General features: G+C 43.4%; 1 protein-coding gene across 1 annotated transcript; it reads left to right on the top strand.

Moving 5' to 3' along the window:
* On the top strand, positions 1 to 390 carry LOC136533690 (uncharacterized). The gene has a single exon (XM_066526232.1). The coding sequence runs from the start codon at positions 1 to 3 to the stop codon at positions 388 to 390; it is 390 nt and encodes a 129-aa protein (XP_066382329.1).
* Positions 391 to 17,097: the final 16,707 nt, after the last annotated feature.

Raw genomic sequence — 17,097 nt, 5'->3', positions numbered from 1 at the left:
ATGAAGGGATGTCCTTCGGTGTTCAGTCACGTTGCTGATCCCTTGGAGGCAGACGACTGGCTACGTGCTGTGGAGAAACAACTGAACATAGCACAGTACAATGACACTGAAAAGGTGCTCTTTGCTTCTAGCCAACTACAGGGAGCAACCCAAGATTGGTGGGAGTCATACCAGTATGGACGTACCAACAATGCTCCTGCTATCACTTGGCAGGAATTTAGGGAGGAGTTCAGGGCATATCACATCCTAGAAGGATTGATGGAGCTAAAACAGGAGTTTAGGGCCCTGAAGCAAGGGTCTATGTCTGTAGCAGAGTATCGTGACAAGTTTGCTCAGTTGTCACGTTATGCTCCTAATAAGGTGGCAGATGATACCGATGAGCAGCGTTGATTTCTCAAGGATCTATATGATGGTCTCTAGCTCCAGCTCAAGTCTAACACCTACCCCAATTTTTAAGCATTGGTGAACCGCACTATTGTGATTGACAATAAGCGTAAGGAGATGGATGCCAAAAAGAGAAGACTTCAGGGATAGGCCTTTGGGAGCAACACTCGCCTGCGTGCCAACCCATGGCAAGGCTTCCAACAGAGGTACCAGGGTCCGTCTAGTCAGTGGAATCATGCTCCATACCCGTAGTGCAATCAGTTTCAACATCAGCGACAGCAGAATCAGCAATAGGGTGGTCAGCAAACACCACGTTAGGGGAACCCCAATACTACCCCCATGAAGACTAGTGCCCCTAACACCCCCAACAGGTGTTTCCACTATGGCAAAGAGGGCAACTTGTCTTATAACTGTCCGGAGAAGCAGAATCAGTAGGTACCTCAAGGTCAGAACAGTAACTAGAAAAGGAGATATCAGCCGCCACCAAGTACTAGGAAGGTGAACCATGTGTCTACTGATACCACACAAGAGGCGACTGAGGTCAAGTTAGGTACATTCAGTGTCAACTCTATCTCAGCTACCGTTCTTTTTGATTCAGATGCATCACATTCTTTCATTTCATAAGCTTTTGTTAGAATGCATAGCATACCTTTATGTGCCATGAAAAATCCCATACTAGTAAATTCACCAAGAGGTAGCATGCTAGCTTCTTATTGTTCTCCCTCAGCTAGTATTTCTCTAAGGGGGGTAGACTTCAATGCGAGCCTTATTGTGTTGAGGATGGCTGGTATTGATGTTATTTTGGATATAGACTGGATGAAACAACACCGGGCAGTGATTTAGTGTTAGGAGAAGGTGGTAGTTCTAACAACATCAAAGGGAGATAGAATCAATGTTGATGTGGCAGTGCAAGAGCAATCGACAGCTGCGGTGAACCAACTGAATGATAATGTCAACCAGTAGGACTGCATTGTGGAGGAGTTTTTGGTTGTTTTCCCCGATGGCTTACTAGGTATGCCACCTGACCGTGACATTGAGTTTATTATTAAGTCATTACCTAGAACTGCACCCATGGCTAAGCGTCCATATAGAATGGGGGTTATTGAATTAGACGAACTTAAGAAACAATTGAAGGAGTTGCAGGAGAAGGGTTTTATTCGTCCTAGTTCTTCACCTTGGGGAGCACCGGTTATCTTTGTTGACAAGAAGGATGGTACTCAGAGAATGTGTGTTGATTATCGGTCACTTAATAAAATTACTATCAAGAACAAGTACCCATTGCCAAGGATTGATGACTTGTTTGACCAATTAAGAGGTGCTTGTGTGTTCTCAAAGATTGATCTTCGCTCTGGTTATCATCAATTGAAGATCCAATGCTCTAACATACCCAAGACATCATTTACTATGAGGTATAGGTTGTATGAGTACACATTATGTCATTTGGGTTGACCAATGTACCTGCATACTTCATGTACTTGATGAAAAAGGTGTTCATGGAATTTCTTGATAAGTTTGTGGTGGTATTCATTGATGATATACTGGTATTCTCCAAGACTGAAGAGGAACATGCTGAACATCTAAGATTGGTCTTGCAGAAGCTCTGAGAGCACAAGTTATATGCTAAGCGGAGCAAGTGTGAGTTTTGGTTGAAGGAAGTCTCTTTCCTAGGCCATGTTGTCTCTAATGGTGGAATAGTAGTGCATCCAAGCAAGGTAGAAGACGTGTTGATTTGGAAACCACCAACCAATGTGAGTGAGATTCATAGTTTTTTTAGATTGGTGGGGTACTATAGAAGGTTCATCGAAGGGTTTTCTAAACTTGCCAAGCCTATGACAGCCCTTGTAGAGAAGAATGCTAAGTTTGTATGGTCTGATAAGTGACAGGTTAACTTTGAGGAGTTGAAGAAGAGATTGACTACAACTCCTTTGTTAGTTTTGCCATACTTGAGTAAGTAATTCTCTATATATTGTGATGCATCTCGTTAGGGTCTCGGATGTGTTCTTATGCAAGATGGAAGAGTTGTGGCGTATGCATCAAGGCAGTTGAGGAAGCATGAGTTGAACTATCCCACTCATGACTTGGAGTTAGCAGCAGTGGTTCATGCTTTAAAGATCTAGAGACACTATTTGATCGAACATAAGAGTGACATCTATATAGACCATAAGAGTTTGAAGTACATCTTCACTCAGTCAGATCTGAATTTGAATCAACGCTATTGGCTAGAATTGATCAAGGATTATGATTTGTAAGTGCACTATCACCCTGGTAAAGCAAATGTTGTAGCTGATGCTCTTAGTAGAAAGAGTTATGTTAATGGGGTTCAGGCGACACCAATGCCTAAGGAGTTATGTGCAAAGTTTGAGCAACTAAGCCTAAGCATTATCACTAATTCTATGGAGCTAGAAGTGACGCCTACCTTGGAGCAAGAGATTCACAAGGGTTAGTTGGAGGATGTGAAACTCAAGGAGATAGCAGAGAATATAGTAATTGGAAAGGCACTAGGTTTTAGGATAGATGAGAATGGCACTCTCTGGTTTGGGAAAAGGATATGTGTACCTGAAGTGAAGGCTACCCGTGATGCAATTATGTGAGAAGCCTATGAGTCAGCTTATTCCATACACCCCGGAAGTACCAAGATGTACCTAGATCTTAAAGAGAAGTATTGGTGGTATGGATTAAAGAGAGATGTGGCAGAGTATGTGGCCTTGTGTGACACTTGTCAGAGGGTGAAAGCTGAGCACCAAAGACCTACAGGATTGCTACAACCATTGAAGATACCTGAGTGGAAGTGGGAAGAAGTCAGAATGGATTTTATTGTGGGATTACCTCGCACACAGAGAGGTTATGATTCTATATGGGTAATAGTGGATCGGCTTACTAAAGTTGCCCACTTTCTACCAATCAAGACTACCTATTTAGGAGCGAGACTAGCAGAGCTGCACATGGAAAGGATAGTGTGCCTGCATGGAGTCCTAAAGAAGATCATGTCGGATAGGGGTACTCAGTTTACTTAGTAATTCTGGCAGAAGGTACATAGTTCTTTGGGAACCAAGTTGAATTTTAGTTCTACTTATCAACCCCAAACTGACGGGCAAACTAAAAGGATCAACCAGATTTTGGAAGATATGTTGAGAGCTTGTGCATTGCAATATGGTACTAGTTGGGATAAGTGTTTGCCATATGTTGAGTTCTCATACAACAACAGTCACTAGAAGAGTCTCAAGATGGCACCTTTCAAGGCTTTGTATGGACGTAAGTGCAGAACCCCGTTGTTTTGGAACCAGATAGGAGAGACTCAAGTGTTTGGACCAGATGTTCTTAAAAATGCCAAGGAACAAGTGAGGATGATCCGAGATAACTTGAGAGTGGTATAGTCCCGACATAAGAGTTACGCTGATACTCGAAGATGAGAATTGACTTTCAAAGTAGGGGATTATGTGTACTTGAAGGTATCACCAATGAGAAATGTGAAGAGGTTCAATATGAAAGAAAAGTTAGCACCAAGGTACATTGGTCCCTTCAGGATTTTAGATAGACATGGAGAAGTGGCCTACCAACTAGAATTGCCTGAGAGTCTGTCAGGTGTGCATGATGTGTTTCATGCGTCTCAATTAAAGAAGTGTCTACGGGTACCAGAAGAACATATACCTTTAGAAGAGCTTGCTGTTAAAGAACATCTCCCTTATGAGGAGTACCCGATAAAAATTTTGGAGATCACGGAGAGGGTTGCAAGGAGTTGAGTTATAAAGATGTGCAGGGTTTAGTGGAATCGATACACAGAAGGTGGGGCTACTTGGGTAAGAGAATAGGATCTAAGGAAAGCATATCCATAGTTGTTTGGGTAAGCACCAACCAATCTTGAGGACGAGATTCTTTCAAGGGGGTAGAATTGTAACACCCTAAAATTTGCATCATTTCAAAATAGGTGAAATTGATTTAATTGTGCATTTTGTGAGCATTCAAACTTAGGGAAATAATGATTTTTATGAAATTAAAATCAACTATAAGGCTAGATACATGTTAAAGCATTCATACTGCTGCACTCTTATTTTTGTGATGATTAGTTTTGACCAAAAGTGAAAAGGAATTTAAAATCCTTTGAAAGTGGATTTGGAAAATCACTTTAGAAAAAGAAAAGGGAATTCTTTTCCCTCTCCCTCCCTTCCCTCTATTTTGGCCCGTGGGCCTCGTTCCCGGCCCACCCGGCCAGCCTCCGCCTTTCTCTCCCACCAGCCCGCTCGTCTTCCCTACCCTCTTCTCCTCTTGGGCTGGCCTAGCACCTCGTAGGCGCAGCGTCGCTGTCGCTCACGCTCTTGCTGCCACACTGGCCCCACCTCGCAGTCCACCATAGCCGCTGACCGCACGGGCCCACCTGCCAATGCCACCACTACAGTGTTGTCCCCAACCTCCCGCGCTAAACTAGGGAGGACGTCGTCCTCATCCCACAGTCGCCGCACCTGAGATTCTCGGAGCTTGGGCTTATCCCACGTGCGCCGCACCCCTATAAAGGGACCCCAAGAGCCGCCACCGCCGCCTACTACTCCTAGCACCAGCCGCCTTGCTCAAGCATGCCGCACCGATGTGAAGCCCTAACTCGTCGTCGCCGATGTCGTCTCGCCATCCCCGCTCCGTCTCTGCCTTCGTTTCACCCGCGGTGAGAATCTCCATTTCCCCCTATTTTGTTTCTCGTCTTTACCGTGTCGAACCAAGGCCTCTAGGGCCGTTTCAGCATGCACCAACGAGCTTCTCACCGCTGGTCAAGGCTGCCACCGCGCTGGCTTCCTTCTCCGGGCACGCAAATGCCCTAGGTGAGCGCGTCGTTGCCCACTCTTGCTCCCCACGCCCACTGTATGCTCCGCCATGGCCCGTAGGGCCCAATTTCATGCGCGCCGGCGAAGTCTCGCCGCCAGCCATGGCTACGCCGTCGTCGGGTTACTATTCCAACCGGCCGGCGTCTCTCTCTCCCTCGCCGATCTGATCTGGGCCACTCAGTTTAGATCCAACGGCCCAGGATGCCCAGTACCCCTTCGCGGGTCAGTTTTCAAAAAGAGCCCCTCGACTTTTTTAATAATAGAACCCTTGTGCAATCCCAGATTACGTTTTCACTTTTTGAAATCGTAAACCGTGTCTGTTTAGATCTATAGAGCGCCTTCTCAATTAAAAGATGGAAGTATTTATGTGGACTACCCTGAGAATTATTTATGAGGACTACCCTGAGAATTTCTAGACTTGTGCTTCGCCAGTCAACGTTCCCGTGGAGTTTGAGGCCCTCGTGAAGAGTAGTTACCTAGTTCTTCCGCTTTCATGATGGACTTGTTATTATTGTAATGGATTATTGTGCGCGATGTAATAAACATTGTGATGATACTATGTAATTTGTCAACTTACGTGTTTGACTGATCTCGGGGCGCACATAAAATTTATGCATCATATTTTATCATTAAAATCGGGTGTGACATGCAACGGCATAAAATGTTTTAGTGTAAGCTGATATCACAATTTTAAGGATAAAATGGAATGTACATCAATATACTGTAGGATCAATTTATTTATATATGTGATAAAAATATCAGTGATACATGGCAGTATTTATATTACAAAAACGATAATTTTATTATAAATAACCAAAATATTTAAAAGAAAATTTCATAAAGTTTCAACGAAGGAGGGTTCACATCTCTTCACTCTGAAGGTACGCCCGTCTAACTTCATCACCGTCTTCAACAAAACTCCATCTTGTCAAAATAGGTGGGCGGGGTAGCAAGAGGACAAAGAGGGAAGGATTGGGTTGGTTGGATAGATTTGGGCCCAAGACAAAATGAAGGTCTTCATAAATCTCAAACTCTCTTTTAAACATATTTTATAAATCTTTTTAAACTCTATTTTGAAAATCATATAGAATAATAGAAAAAAAAATTGAAGACCTTTTTAAGTCTCAAACTACACTTCTTTTTTAAACTTAATTATGAAATAAAATTTGAAATAATTTAAACTACATTTTAAAGCATTAAGTTTAAACTAGTTTTTGAAAATATAATTTGAATCTTTATTTGAATGAAAACTTATCGAAGCTTAAATGGATTTTAAATTCATTTTTCACACAATTAAATGTAACGGCATGAATATAAACCAAACAACTTAGATTAAATTGTAAAAAAAATTACAAAATCACATTTGCTCGGTTTAAATTGTAAAAAAAATATTTAGGTCTTAGAAAATTTATAAATCATCTTCATAGAAGATCGGTTCATATAGATAGAAAACCGCTTGCGGGGACGTCGGGGGATCCTTCGTCACAGGACATGCACCAAGTGCCGGTTGGACGAAAGCTTTTGAGCCTTCTAGATTCTAGATAGACGGGATAGAAGAGATATTTTTTTTAAATATTTCCGTGCATAATTAATTAAAAAATTCATGTTTAAAATAAAACCGCTAAATAAAATAGCTTTTGGAGGCGCTGAATGTCATAGCCTGTTAGTTTAAACATTGGTTTACAAGTTGGTCGTTTCCTAGTCATTAACAACAAACTGAATTGCTTTCTATGTATATTTTGCCTATGCATTGTTCACAAGTCAGTAAAATACACCGGAGTTTGAGTCATCCTCGACCAGTTGGCCCAGCCCCCCCCCCCCCCCCCCCCCACCCCACCCCCGGCCTGGGGAGTTTATTATGGCCTTAGTAAGGGTATCCATGGCTCATGTAGTCGACGTCTGTCTTCTTTCGTAACCACTAATAAAAATTGATTTCTAGTATCCACCTCTGAAAAATTGTTCATAGGAGCATTTGAGCGAACGAGAGCAAAAAGAGATATAAGATGATCACGGCCACCACTAGGGACGGGTAGCCCAGCTATAGGCTATATAGGGTCTGTTTGATCCTCGATCACTTCCTCTAAATTTTGAAGGTTTAAAAACTTTAGAACACTTTAGCTAGGTTTTGAAATCTAAGGCTCCAATGTGAGGTGGGGTAATGTTTAGAGCTAACTTTAGACCAACTGAACTCTAAGTTTAGAGGAGAAGATCTAAACAAGCCTTTAACATCCTCGACTTTAGACGCAATTGGGTGTGGTGTATACCTGAAGTTGAACTCATCGGGGACACCTTAGCATGGCCACAGCACGGTCTAAGGTGAGGGCATCGCCGCTCATCGGGGACACCCAGATGCTCAGCACGGAAGGAACAATTTAAGGAAGATGAATCATGGACTAGGCGTGCTCTTTTGCTGCACGTTCTGCAGTGATTGCGCGTCAGAAAAAGAATGAGAACGTTGGCTTTATTAGGTAATTCGATTCTATAGGATACGAGGATAGTGGCTATTGTTCTGCTACCTTCGTCTCATAAAAAAAATACAATTCTAGGTTTAAGACGGCTAGTTAAATTTTCTCAAGTTTAATCTTTTTTATAGAAAAAAAATCAATCTTTATGTCTTCAAATAAATTTATTTTATAATTAATCTAATGATACTTATTTGATATAAAAAATATTAGTACCTTTTCGTATATAGGTGATCAAAATTGATATTATTTGCGATAATGATTGGATACGGACGACCGTTCCGTCCGGACACGCCTCCCATGGGCCTATGGAGCTGCGCGGCCTGCTCCCTCTCATGGACCGTCTAAAACTACTCTCCATCGTGGAGAACGGATGCATTTCTTTTCCTCCTAGCCGACACCGCTCCTCTCCATCGCGTGCACCCGTCGTGTGCGTCGCTCTCTCCCTCCATGACCGGCAGTAGCCCGCTCCTCTCCGTCGCGTGCGTTGCCGGCTCCCTCCTTGGCCGGCGGCGATGCCTCTTCTCCCACACCGGCGGCTCCTTGACGCACCCCGGCGTTCTCCTCCCCCCACCCTAGCGTCCTCCTCCCCCACCCCAGCGGCGCCCCTCCCCCTACACCGGCGTCCTCCCCCACAAGGAGCTCCCAACGCCCTCAGATCCGGTGGCCATGGCGCTCCCAGTGCTAGGCTCTCTCTCACCCCTGTGTTGCAATTGTATGTTTCAATTGTTTCAGACATTTCAGAGGTATGTTGCAGTTGAATCATATGGATGTTGCAAAAGTAGACTGTGGGATGTGCATGTTGCATATATTGCGAGTGTTTCAAAGGCATGTTGCAAGCATTTGTTCAAAATGTTTCACCTGTTTCTAAACGTATGTTGCAATCGTTCTGATTTGGATGTTTCATATGCTTCACACAAATGTTACAATAATATGTTCCATGTGTTTCAGTTGCTTTAGTCTTATGTTGCAGCCGTTGTTCCATGTTGTTTCAAGTGTTTTATTCGAGCGTTGTTTCATATGCTTCACACAAATATTGTAATAATATGTTCTAAATATTTCAGCTGCTTCAGTCTTATGTTGCAGCAATTGTTCCATATTGTTGCAAGTGTTTTATTCGAGCGTTTTATGTTGTTCGGCTAGGGGACGAGCCGGCGGACGGGGCGCGTGGCTCGCCAGGGGCCTAGCGTACGAAGGCGTTGGGGCCGGCGGACGGGGGTGCTGAGGTCAGGGGGCGCTGGGGGTGCTCGTCGCGCACGTGGGGTGGTGCGAAGGTGGATGCGGCGGGTTGTGGGGCGAGCTGGGGGCGAGCAGCTCGCCGAAGGGCTAGCGGACTAGGCCAGGGGCTTGCTAGGGGCGTGCACATGGGGCGAGGGCGAAAGCGGACGTGGGGGTTGAGCACTTGAGCGGGCGTCTGGATGCGCGTGGTGCGCCGGACGTCCGGGCGCTAGATTAGCAGTATTCTTTGACTCCATAAAAAAAATTGTAGTTTTTTTAGAATGGAGAGAGTAGTTCTAGTCCATGATATGAGACAGCGGCGGCGGACACAAAGGAGAAATGGGAGGATAGAAGAAAATTATGTGATAGGCCCGTTTTATATATATTTTTAGAAGTACATTATAGAAATAGTTGGAGAAAGACAACAAATTTAAGTATAATAATTGGCGACTTATGAAGTGATTGTTTAGGAGCTCTTGAAAATACTCTATAGAAATATATATATTTAAAAGAATCACTATTCCGGCTTAGTTTGGATCATGAATATCTTCAGATAATTGAATCACCATCATTTTTTCTATTAATCATTGGTGCACTTCTCGATGATTCTGAAGTTAGTTAATCCAATTATGAGTTTATCCAAACAGTGCCTAAGGGCTCGTGTTTCGCGTGGGCATCGTTTGATTCTGATCGATCTTTGAGTAGGCCGACACTGATCTGATGGATGATGATGACCCATATGCATGCGAGCGGGCGACGGTGGACCTTAGACCATAATATCTAGTAATATCAATCACTGATTAATGTGATTTAAAAAAAAAAAAAACTGGTCGTGCACTTTATTGATTTTCAAGCAGGGTTACATTACACCATTCACCAAAGCTCCTAAAATGAAGCTAGGGGTTCATCGACCCAGATGCAAGAGTGTTTCAAAGACAAAGCTACTCTAATATTGGCTCCCTGGCTGACGTTGTACTGCTTCCCTGTCTCATTGTTTCAACAACCTCTAGGCAATCTTAATGAATGTTGAACTCATTGCAACCAATATGTTGTGCAGAAACAAGCCCTCTTTTAGCGCCAAACCTCGGCCGTTGGTGCATCTACAGCATGGTCTATATAGGTATATGAAGCATCAATGAAGGCGCCATTTGAGTAACAGCACCCGTGATTCCATTCCTACCCTCCGGTCTGAAGCTTTCATCGATATTTATCAGCAGTTGGCCATCTGGGGTTTTTTTTCCATCCTTTCTTCCTTCCTTCCTTCCTTCTGATACTTTTCTTTACAGCCCTCTTGTAATTCGTCGTTAAGGTAGCAATGGCTACGGCTGACCTTACTGGTTGTTGAATAGAATCGCCATGGACGAATTTCCTTTGTTCACACCAAATATACCATCCTCTTGTTAGAATCAGCTCCGCCAAGCCGACTTGATTCAGCAACTCCAGTGGTGTAGAATTGTTGATCAGCTCAGCCACCAAGACCGAACCCGATCTGTCTAGCTCCAGAACCCTTTCAATTCTGTTCCAAATTCCCAGTTTCTGCCAAATCTCCTTTCCTCGATTTCAGGTAAATAGAAGATGTTTAATATCTTCACATCCCTGGTGACAAGCTAGGCAACTACTTGAGTTTTCTATATGTCGATTTGCAAGAATTCCTCGGCACGGCAAAAGGCCATGCAACACCCTCCAACTGACAATTTTGATTTTGCTGGGCACTGAAAGTTTCCATAGGCGTGCCCATACCTCTTCGTCGCCCACTACGCCACTGTCAAATTTCCACCAAATTTAAACAACCATTGCCGGTGATAAGCCGATCTAACCGAGATGAAGCCCATTCCGGTTGTGGTGCCAAGCCACTAAATCCTCCCTTCCATGGGTCAGGGGGATTTGTAGGATACGATGTGCATCCACTGGCCAGAATAGGGATGTGAGCAGTTCAACATCCCATTCACCAGTCACTGGATTAATAAGATCATTCACGGTAGTTACCAAATTGTTCCCTCTCGGAGTTAAATTTTTTTAGATTATGACTAGTTGGGAGCCAACAATCATCCCAAATATTTATTTGGGTGCCATTACCAACTCTCCAAATATACTCTCTTTTGAAACATTCCAACCCCGTCAATATGCTTTGCCAAGTGAACGAACTACCACTTTTCTGTTTGGCCATCAGGATAGTACCTTGCTCTTAGTACTCTAGCACATAGGAAATCAGGATCAAGCAGTAGCCACCAAACTTGCTTAGCCAAACAAACCAGGTTTGGATCACCTGAATTGAATTGGTTTCACTTAATCACATTCCAAGAAATGAATTGAATTGAATTGAATCAAATTGAAACCAATTCATTTCTATTATTCTTGTTTGGATATCACGGAATTTATTTCTAAGAATTAAAATCAAAATGACGTTTGGCTGACTTGAAATTATTTCTAAAGAATTTATCACTCTCTCATGTTCTCTCTCCTCTCTCACGCTCACTCTTCTCTCTATCCTCTCTCACGCTCACTCTCTCTCTTTCTCCCTCCCTCTCTTTCTCTCTCCCCTCTGTATCTCACGCTCACTCCCTCTTCTCTCTCTCTCTCTCTCTCTCTCTCTCTATCTCACGCTCACTCTCTCCTCTCTTCTCTCTCTCTATCTCACGCTCACTCTCTCCTCTCTTCTCTCTCTCTTCCCTCTAGCATTACAGTTGTGGAATACTCTATGCACTGTCCAATACAGAGCTTTATGGAGCAAAAATACAGCTCCATTTTAATATATATCAAAAGCTTTCTGCTGATTGAAACAAGACAAAAGCTTTGTACAGATTTGAATTAAAATCAAACGCACTGTTCGTTTGGCTTATAAGTCGTACTTTTTCAACCAACGAACAGTATTTTTCTCTCACAACAAATCAGCCAACAGTACTTTCAGCCATGGCTTATCACCCAAGCGAACAAGACCGCTTTCTGCAAATTGAAACAAGATAAAAGCTTTCTGCAGATTGAGCCTGAAATAAAACAATGAAACAAGACAAAATGAACACCCTAATTTTCAATTTCTGCATTTCTCAAGAACACAAGTCATTTTCTGAACTGGTGCTAACCATTTGCGTGCTTAGAATAGTACATCACCACAATATATTGAAACAAGTACATCATTATATCATGAAGTTGCCAACACTCTCACGGTGCAACTGGTCAGCACAACACGCCAAAGAAGCAGTTGGTTGAGCCAGCCCGGGTTCGAGTCACGGCACCAACTTCTTAAGATGAAAATCAGGAGGACGTCCCTCCCCTTGGTCAAATCATTATATCATGAAGTTATAGATAGAATCAAGTACACAGTACAAGAGACAAAATAGCATGACACATGACTAGGTAGAAGCATTACACAATAATATTGCTTAGAACAGTACTCTAATCACTTCTTAAGCTGCTTTAGTAGCCACTTCTTTCTCCTGTGTAATGGTAGGGCTATCATAGACTCAAACTTGCGAGCATCAGAAGTGAGGATGTCATACACTTCAAGCTCGGTATCAGAGTCAAGTCCTTCGACCTCTTTTAGTGCTGCAAGTACTTCAGATGATGGAGGCGGCTTTGGTGGTGCATCTTCCTGGAGCACTGTCTTGAACATATCCAATTTCTCACATCACATTGAGTTAAATGAGTCATCTGACCTTTGCCTCTTCAAATTTCCTGAGGTTGTTGTTGACCCAGCTAGATCTTTGCTGCTACCACCTTCTTTAGCCATCTCCCTTGAGCTCTCAGATGCTGTACGAGCCGCCTCTCCATTGGCATGATCCTTGCAATAAACTAGACTAATAGACTCCCAATACTTGATGACTTTATTCCTGTAGCCTTTAGCTTCTTTGTTTTTCTGCAGAGATAGTTTGTAGTTAAACATCCATCACTAGTAATTGCATCAAAAGGAGCAGGTAGAACTGCCTTGCAGTGTGAAAGAGAACTGCAGTAAAACTGCAGACCACATGAATACTATCTCTGCATGTCACAAAACAGGGAATATACATTACCAATGGTATTTTAGAATAGCAAATGGTCTCAGACTTTGTATTCCTGAATCGATTCAGACTAGGGGTTTACTTTCTGTTGTTCCAGACAAGCAAAACAAATAGCGAGGAAGTCATTTGCCTTATCTTAAACATCTTTATTTTTTTACTGGAGGCAACGGTAGTAATGTTAGTACATTCTCATAGAGAAAAAAAAAAGCTATTGTGCTTTTATTGTGGCCAAAATATGCCAGTAGCAAATGCGCCCAGCTTGGCCATCCAAACCCTAAACCCTTCACAATTTCTGGAAAATAAAAGTGCACCTGCACTTCATCTTGTTGAGGCCTTAGTTATATAAGAGTAGTTGTGAGGACAGATTACTTTGTTGAGCAGTTTAGCAGTGGTGGTCGGCAGGAGATCAGAAGTGAGGAGACTGCGGGGCAAGAGAAGTGGGTAGAGTAGTATTGACAGATGTGTTGTTGAGTAAAAGCTAGCATGTCTGCAATTTTATGGCAAAGTCAGAGATGATGTGTTACAGTTGGAGAGAGTAGTATAGGAGGGGCCTGTAGGTTATAGTAGAGAAGATTGAGTGATGATCAGAAGAACAGTGCATGCAGCATGCAGGTGGAGTCAGGGGCCGGGAGAGTATGCTGCGACAAATCATCAAGGCCATGTTTAGTTCCTCCATTTTCTAGAATTTGGCACTATGCAAAAAGAAGATTCTCCATCACATCAAATTTGCGGTACATGTATGGAGTACTAAATGTTGACGAAATCAAAAACTAATTGCACAGTTTGGTTGTACTTTGCGAGATGAACGTTTTGAGTCTAATTAGTCAACGATGGGACAATTATTACCAAATAAAAACAAAATACTACAGTGTTCAACAGTGTAGCTACAGTACCCCCGGAATCCGGCGGCGCCGAATCCGGGGCCGAACTAAACACGGCCCAAGAGTACTAGTAGTACAGGTACAGTATTGGTGAAGTCAGATTTGATTTGTTGATGAAGTCAGATTCAGGAAAAGATGAGTCTGAATTTCGATTGCAACAAGATGGAGGCCTGGAGATTGTAGCCGATAGATGGGGTGACGATGAGGAAAGAGAGAACAGAAAAAGCAGAGAGATTCACTGGCTGGTATGTGAAGGTGCAAATAGGGAATTTTCAGCGTCGTCTGTCAGACAACCCCTTAGCCACTTACTGTGGCTGAGGCCTTTTCTGTCACAGAGTGAGAGTAAGTATGTGCAAGCTCAAGTAGTAACAAAAAAAATATATGCCAGTCTGGCCAGCTGCAACCTCTGATCTGATTGAGAATAACAGAACAGGAACACAGTGACACATTTAGGGTATCCTGCAGACCACATCTCTCCCTTAAGATGGCACAAAGGTCAGCAAAAGAGGTCTTTGTTAGGCGAAAACTGTCATAACAATAGGTGTTTGAGCCCCGGTACAGATTTCTTAACATCTGTTTTCTCTCCTGAATCATTCTCTCTAGAACCTAATTGGCATCTGCTAGGTGTCTAGGTCTTCTTCGATGATACCTCTTTGCAATCAAGGCCATCATTGAAACTACCAATGCAACAACAACTCTCTTTCTCTTTCTTCTCCTCCTTTCCTCCTCACTTCTATTGTTAGAAACCAATTGTGTGTAATGATCTGACATCTAAAACATATATGCAATAAGTTTACATGTCAATTAGACATGCTAGCTGATCCACATCAGCATATATTTTACAATAAAATATACAGCAGGACATATCTCCTGTGCAAATAAAATTCAAACTCCAGAAACTTGTTAGCTCAAGGTACTCCACATAATTCAGGTTTATCATTACAGTTCAGACTGAAAGAGGCATAATAATTATATCGGTATTTGTTATTGACTGATATAGCATGTACGTTGCGATCCGGATCTAATAAACTGATATTGTGTAAACCATGTACGTTGAATCTGCAATGCATCCTATCTGCAAATACATTTTATTTTGACTTGCGGAACCAGTTCAGCATCTAGTAGGAATCATATATCCTAATTTTAACCTGTAACTCAAGTGCACTGTATCTGAAGCTAAGTGTCAAGTGTGCATAATAAGTAAACAAAAAACCATGGAAGATATAGCATGATGTGATATATTCTTCAATCTAATAACATGGAATATATGGCAACAGCCACAAGTTGATCAAGTTGAAGCTGTGAGCAATTCTCTGTAAACAAAATAACATTTTGTTCTGTAATAACCCTATTACAGAACCAAAATTAATACAATAGGTTATCCTAATATTTGTCAAAAGGAAACCTCATATGTCTAACTACTACAAAAGAGGGGAAAAGAAAACCTATCCGCTTTACAGAACCAGTGCACTACCGCATGATACCAATCATCTATCTAAAACTAACAATTTATAATATATTGCTGCTACTACAATGCATGCTGTTAAATGAAATATCCTTTCAAAATATGCACCAGTAATCATTTATGCCAACTAATCAGTCAGTACCAGAGGTTATGAATATGGGCAAATTCTCTTGCTCACTCGCACGTGCATATGCCACTCATCAGCAAGGCTAGCCATCCCCATCTCCTTAGCTTGCTTGCACAAATCTCTCTCTATGTCTAGAGCTCCTCGCTGCATATCTACCGCCGATCCATCCGCTACTGATCTATGCCAATCTATATATGCAGCTCATGCATCTAACCTACATGCCGTCACACAATCAAACCCCATGCAGGAAGCCAGAGTTATGCCATCACTGGATCCATAGAAAAAAAAAACGGGAGAGGATCCAAGTCTGACTCACCAGGCTTGAAGAAGATGGAGAGGCGAAAAGTCGATAACCTTGAGCGGTGAGCAGTGGCGGATGTGGGATGCGGGATAAGGGGGGGCTAAAACAACAGAGATGTTGATTTGCACGAAGATTTAACGGTGAAATCAAGTTTTTGCTACAGTAATTAGCATTGAAATCAAGAAATTAGGGGGGGCTGGAGCCCCCCCAGCCCCCCCTTTGGATCCGCCACTGGCGGTGAGTTCCAAGACCTAAGAAACGGTGAAAATGCGGTTCAAACTTCAAGCCCTAACGGATCGAGGAATAGGGAAGGAGATGTGTTTGGAGGCGAGCTCACCTGCGGAGGCGGAGTTCTGGTGTCGTTGTCCGAGGCGATGGCGACACGGGAGAGGATCTACGGCGGCGTGGGCACGCGGGCAGGTCGAGGGCGGCGCACGGGCAGGTCGAGGGCAGCTGCATGGGAACCTTGCGATCTGGATCCAGGCCGCGCAGGTGAAGCTCTGCGGCGGTGGAGGTGGCGGCGGTGCGGAGAAGCTACGCCATGGCGGCGGCACGATGGAGTCGAGTCGGGGAGGGAGCGGCGTCGGGAGGGGGATTTTGAGCGTTTCGGGTGGGCTGGGGTCCGAATCGGTAGCAGGCCACCATTTCATCGGTCGGAAACGGGCTGAAATGGTGAATTCGATTCTGGGGTCACCCAAACGGGCCAGTATCCGGAATGTAATTCAATTTAGTCCAATTCAGGGGAACCAAACATATGGTCGTCGCCGTCACCCTACCAGAACTGCGCTATGGGTCATGAATATCGTCAGATAATTAAATCACCATCATTTTTCGTATTAATCATTGGCATACTTCTCGTTGATTCTGAGTTAGTTAATCCAATTATGAGTTTACGCAAACAGGGCCTAATGGCTCGTGTTTCGCGTGGGCATCGTTTGATTCTGATCGATCTTTGAGTTGGCCGACACTGATCTGATGGATGATGATGACCCATCACTACTGCATTAAGACGCTTTGCCAAGTGCCTACGGCCCTAGGCAAAGCCCTAAATACATTCGGCGAAGGCTTTGTTGAGTGCTGCACTCGGCAAAGGCTTTGTCGAGTGCCGCACTCGGCAAAGGACACTTGGGAAAAAAAATGGCCGGCAAAACAGCCTTTGCCGAGAGTTATTTGTCCGAGACAGCACTCGGCAAAGAAAACGAGCTGTCACGGCGCAGGAAACGGTGACGGCGGCTTTGCCAAGTGCCAACCCGGACAACACTCGGCAAAGTTTTTTATTTTTTTAAAATTCTTTACTAAGCGCCGCCCCGGCTGGCACTCGGCAAAGTTTTTTATTTTTATTTTTTCTTAATTCTTTGTCGAGCGCCGCTCGAGATGGCACTCGGCAAAGTTTTTTTTAATTTCTTTGCCGAGCGTCGGACGGTGGCTCTCGACAAAGTTTTTTTTATTTTTT

Source organism: Miscanthus floridulus, unplaced genomic scaffold (assembly GCF_019320115.1).
Source record: "Miscanthus floridulus cultivar M001 unplaced genomic scaffold, ASM1932011v1 os_1099_1_2, whole genome shotgun sequence".
Lineage (NCBI taxonomy): Eukaryota > Viridiplantae > Streptophyta > Magnoliopsida > Poales > Poaceae > Miscanthus > Miscanthus floridulus.
The sequence above is the reverse complement of the archived record's forward strand: the minus strand, read 5'-3'. Positions and strand labels throughout refer to the sequence as shown.

Bases quoted from the DNA above. Each gene is read 5' to 3' on its own strand.
- LOC136533690 (XM_066526232.1), top strand. From the start codon at position 1: ATGAAGGGATGTCCTTCGGTGTTCAGTCACGTTGCTGATCCCTTGGAG.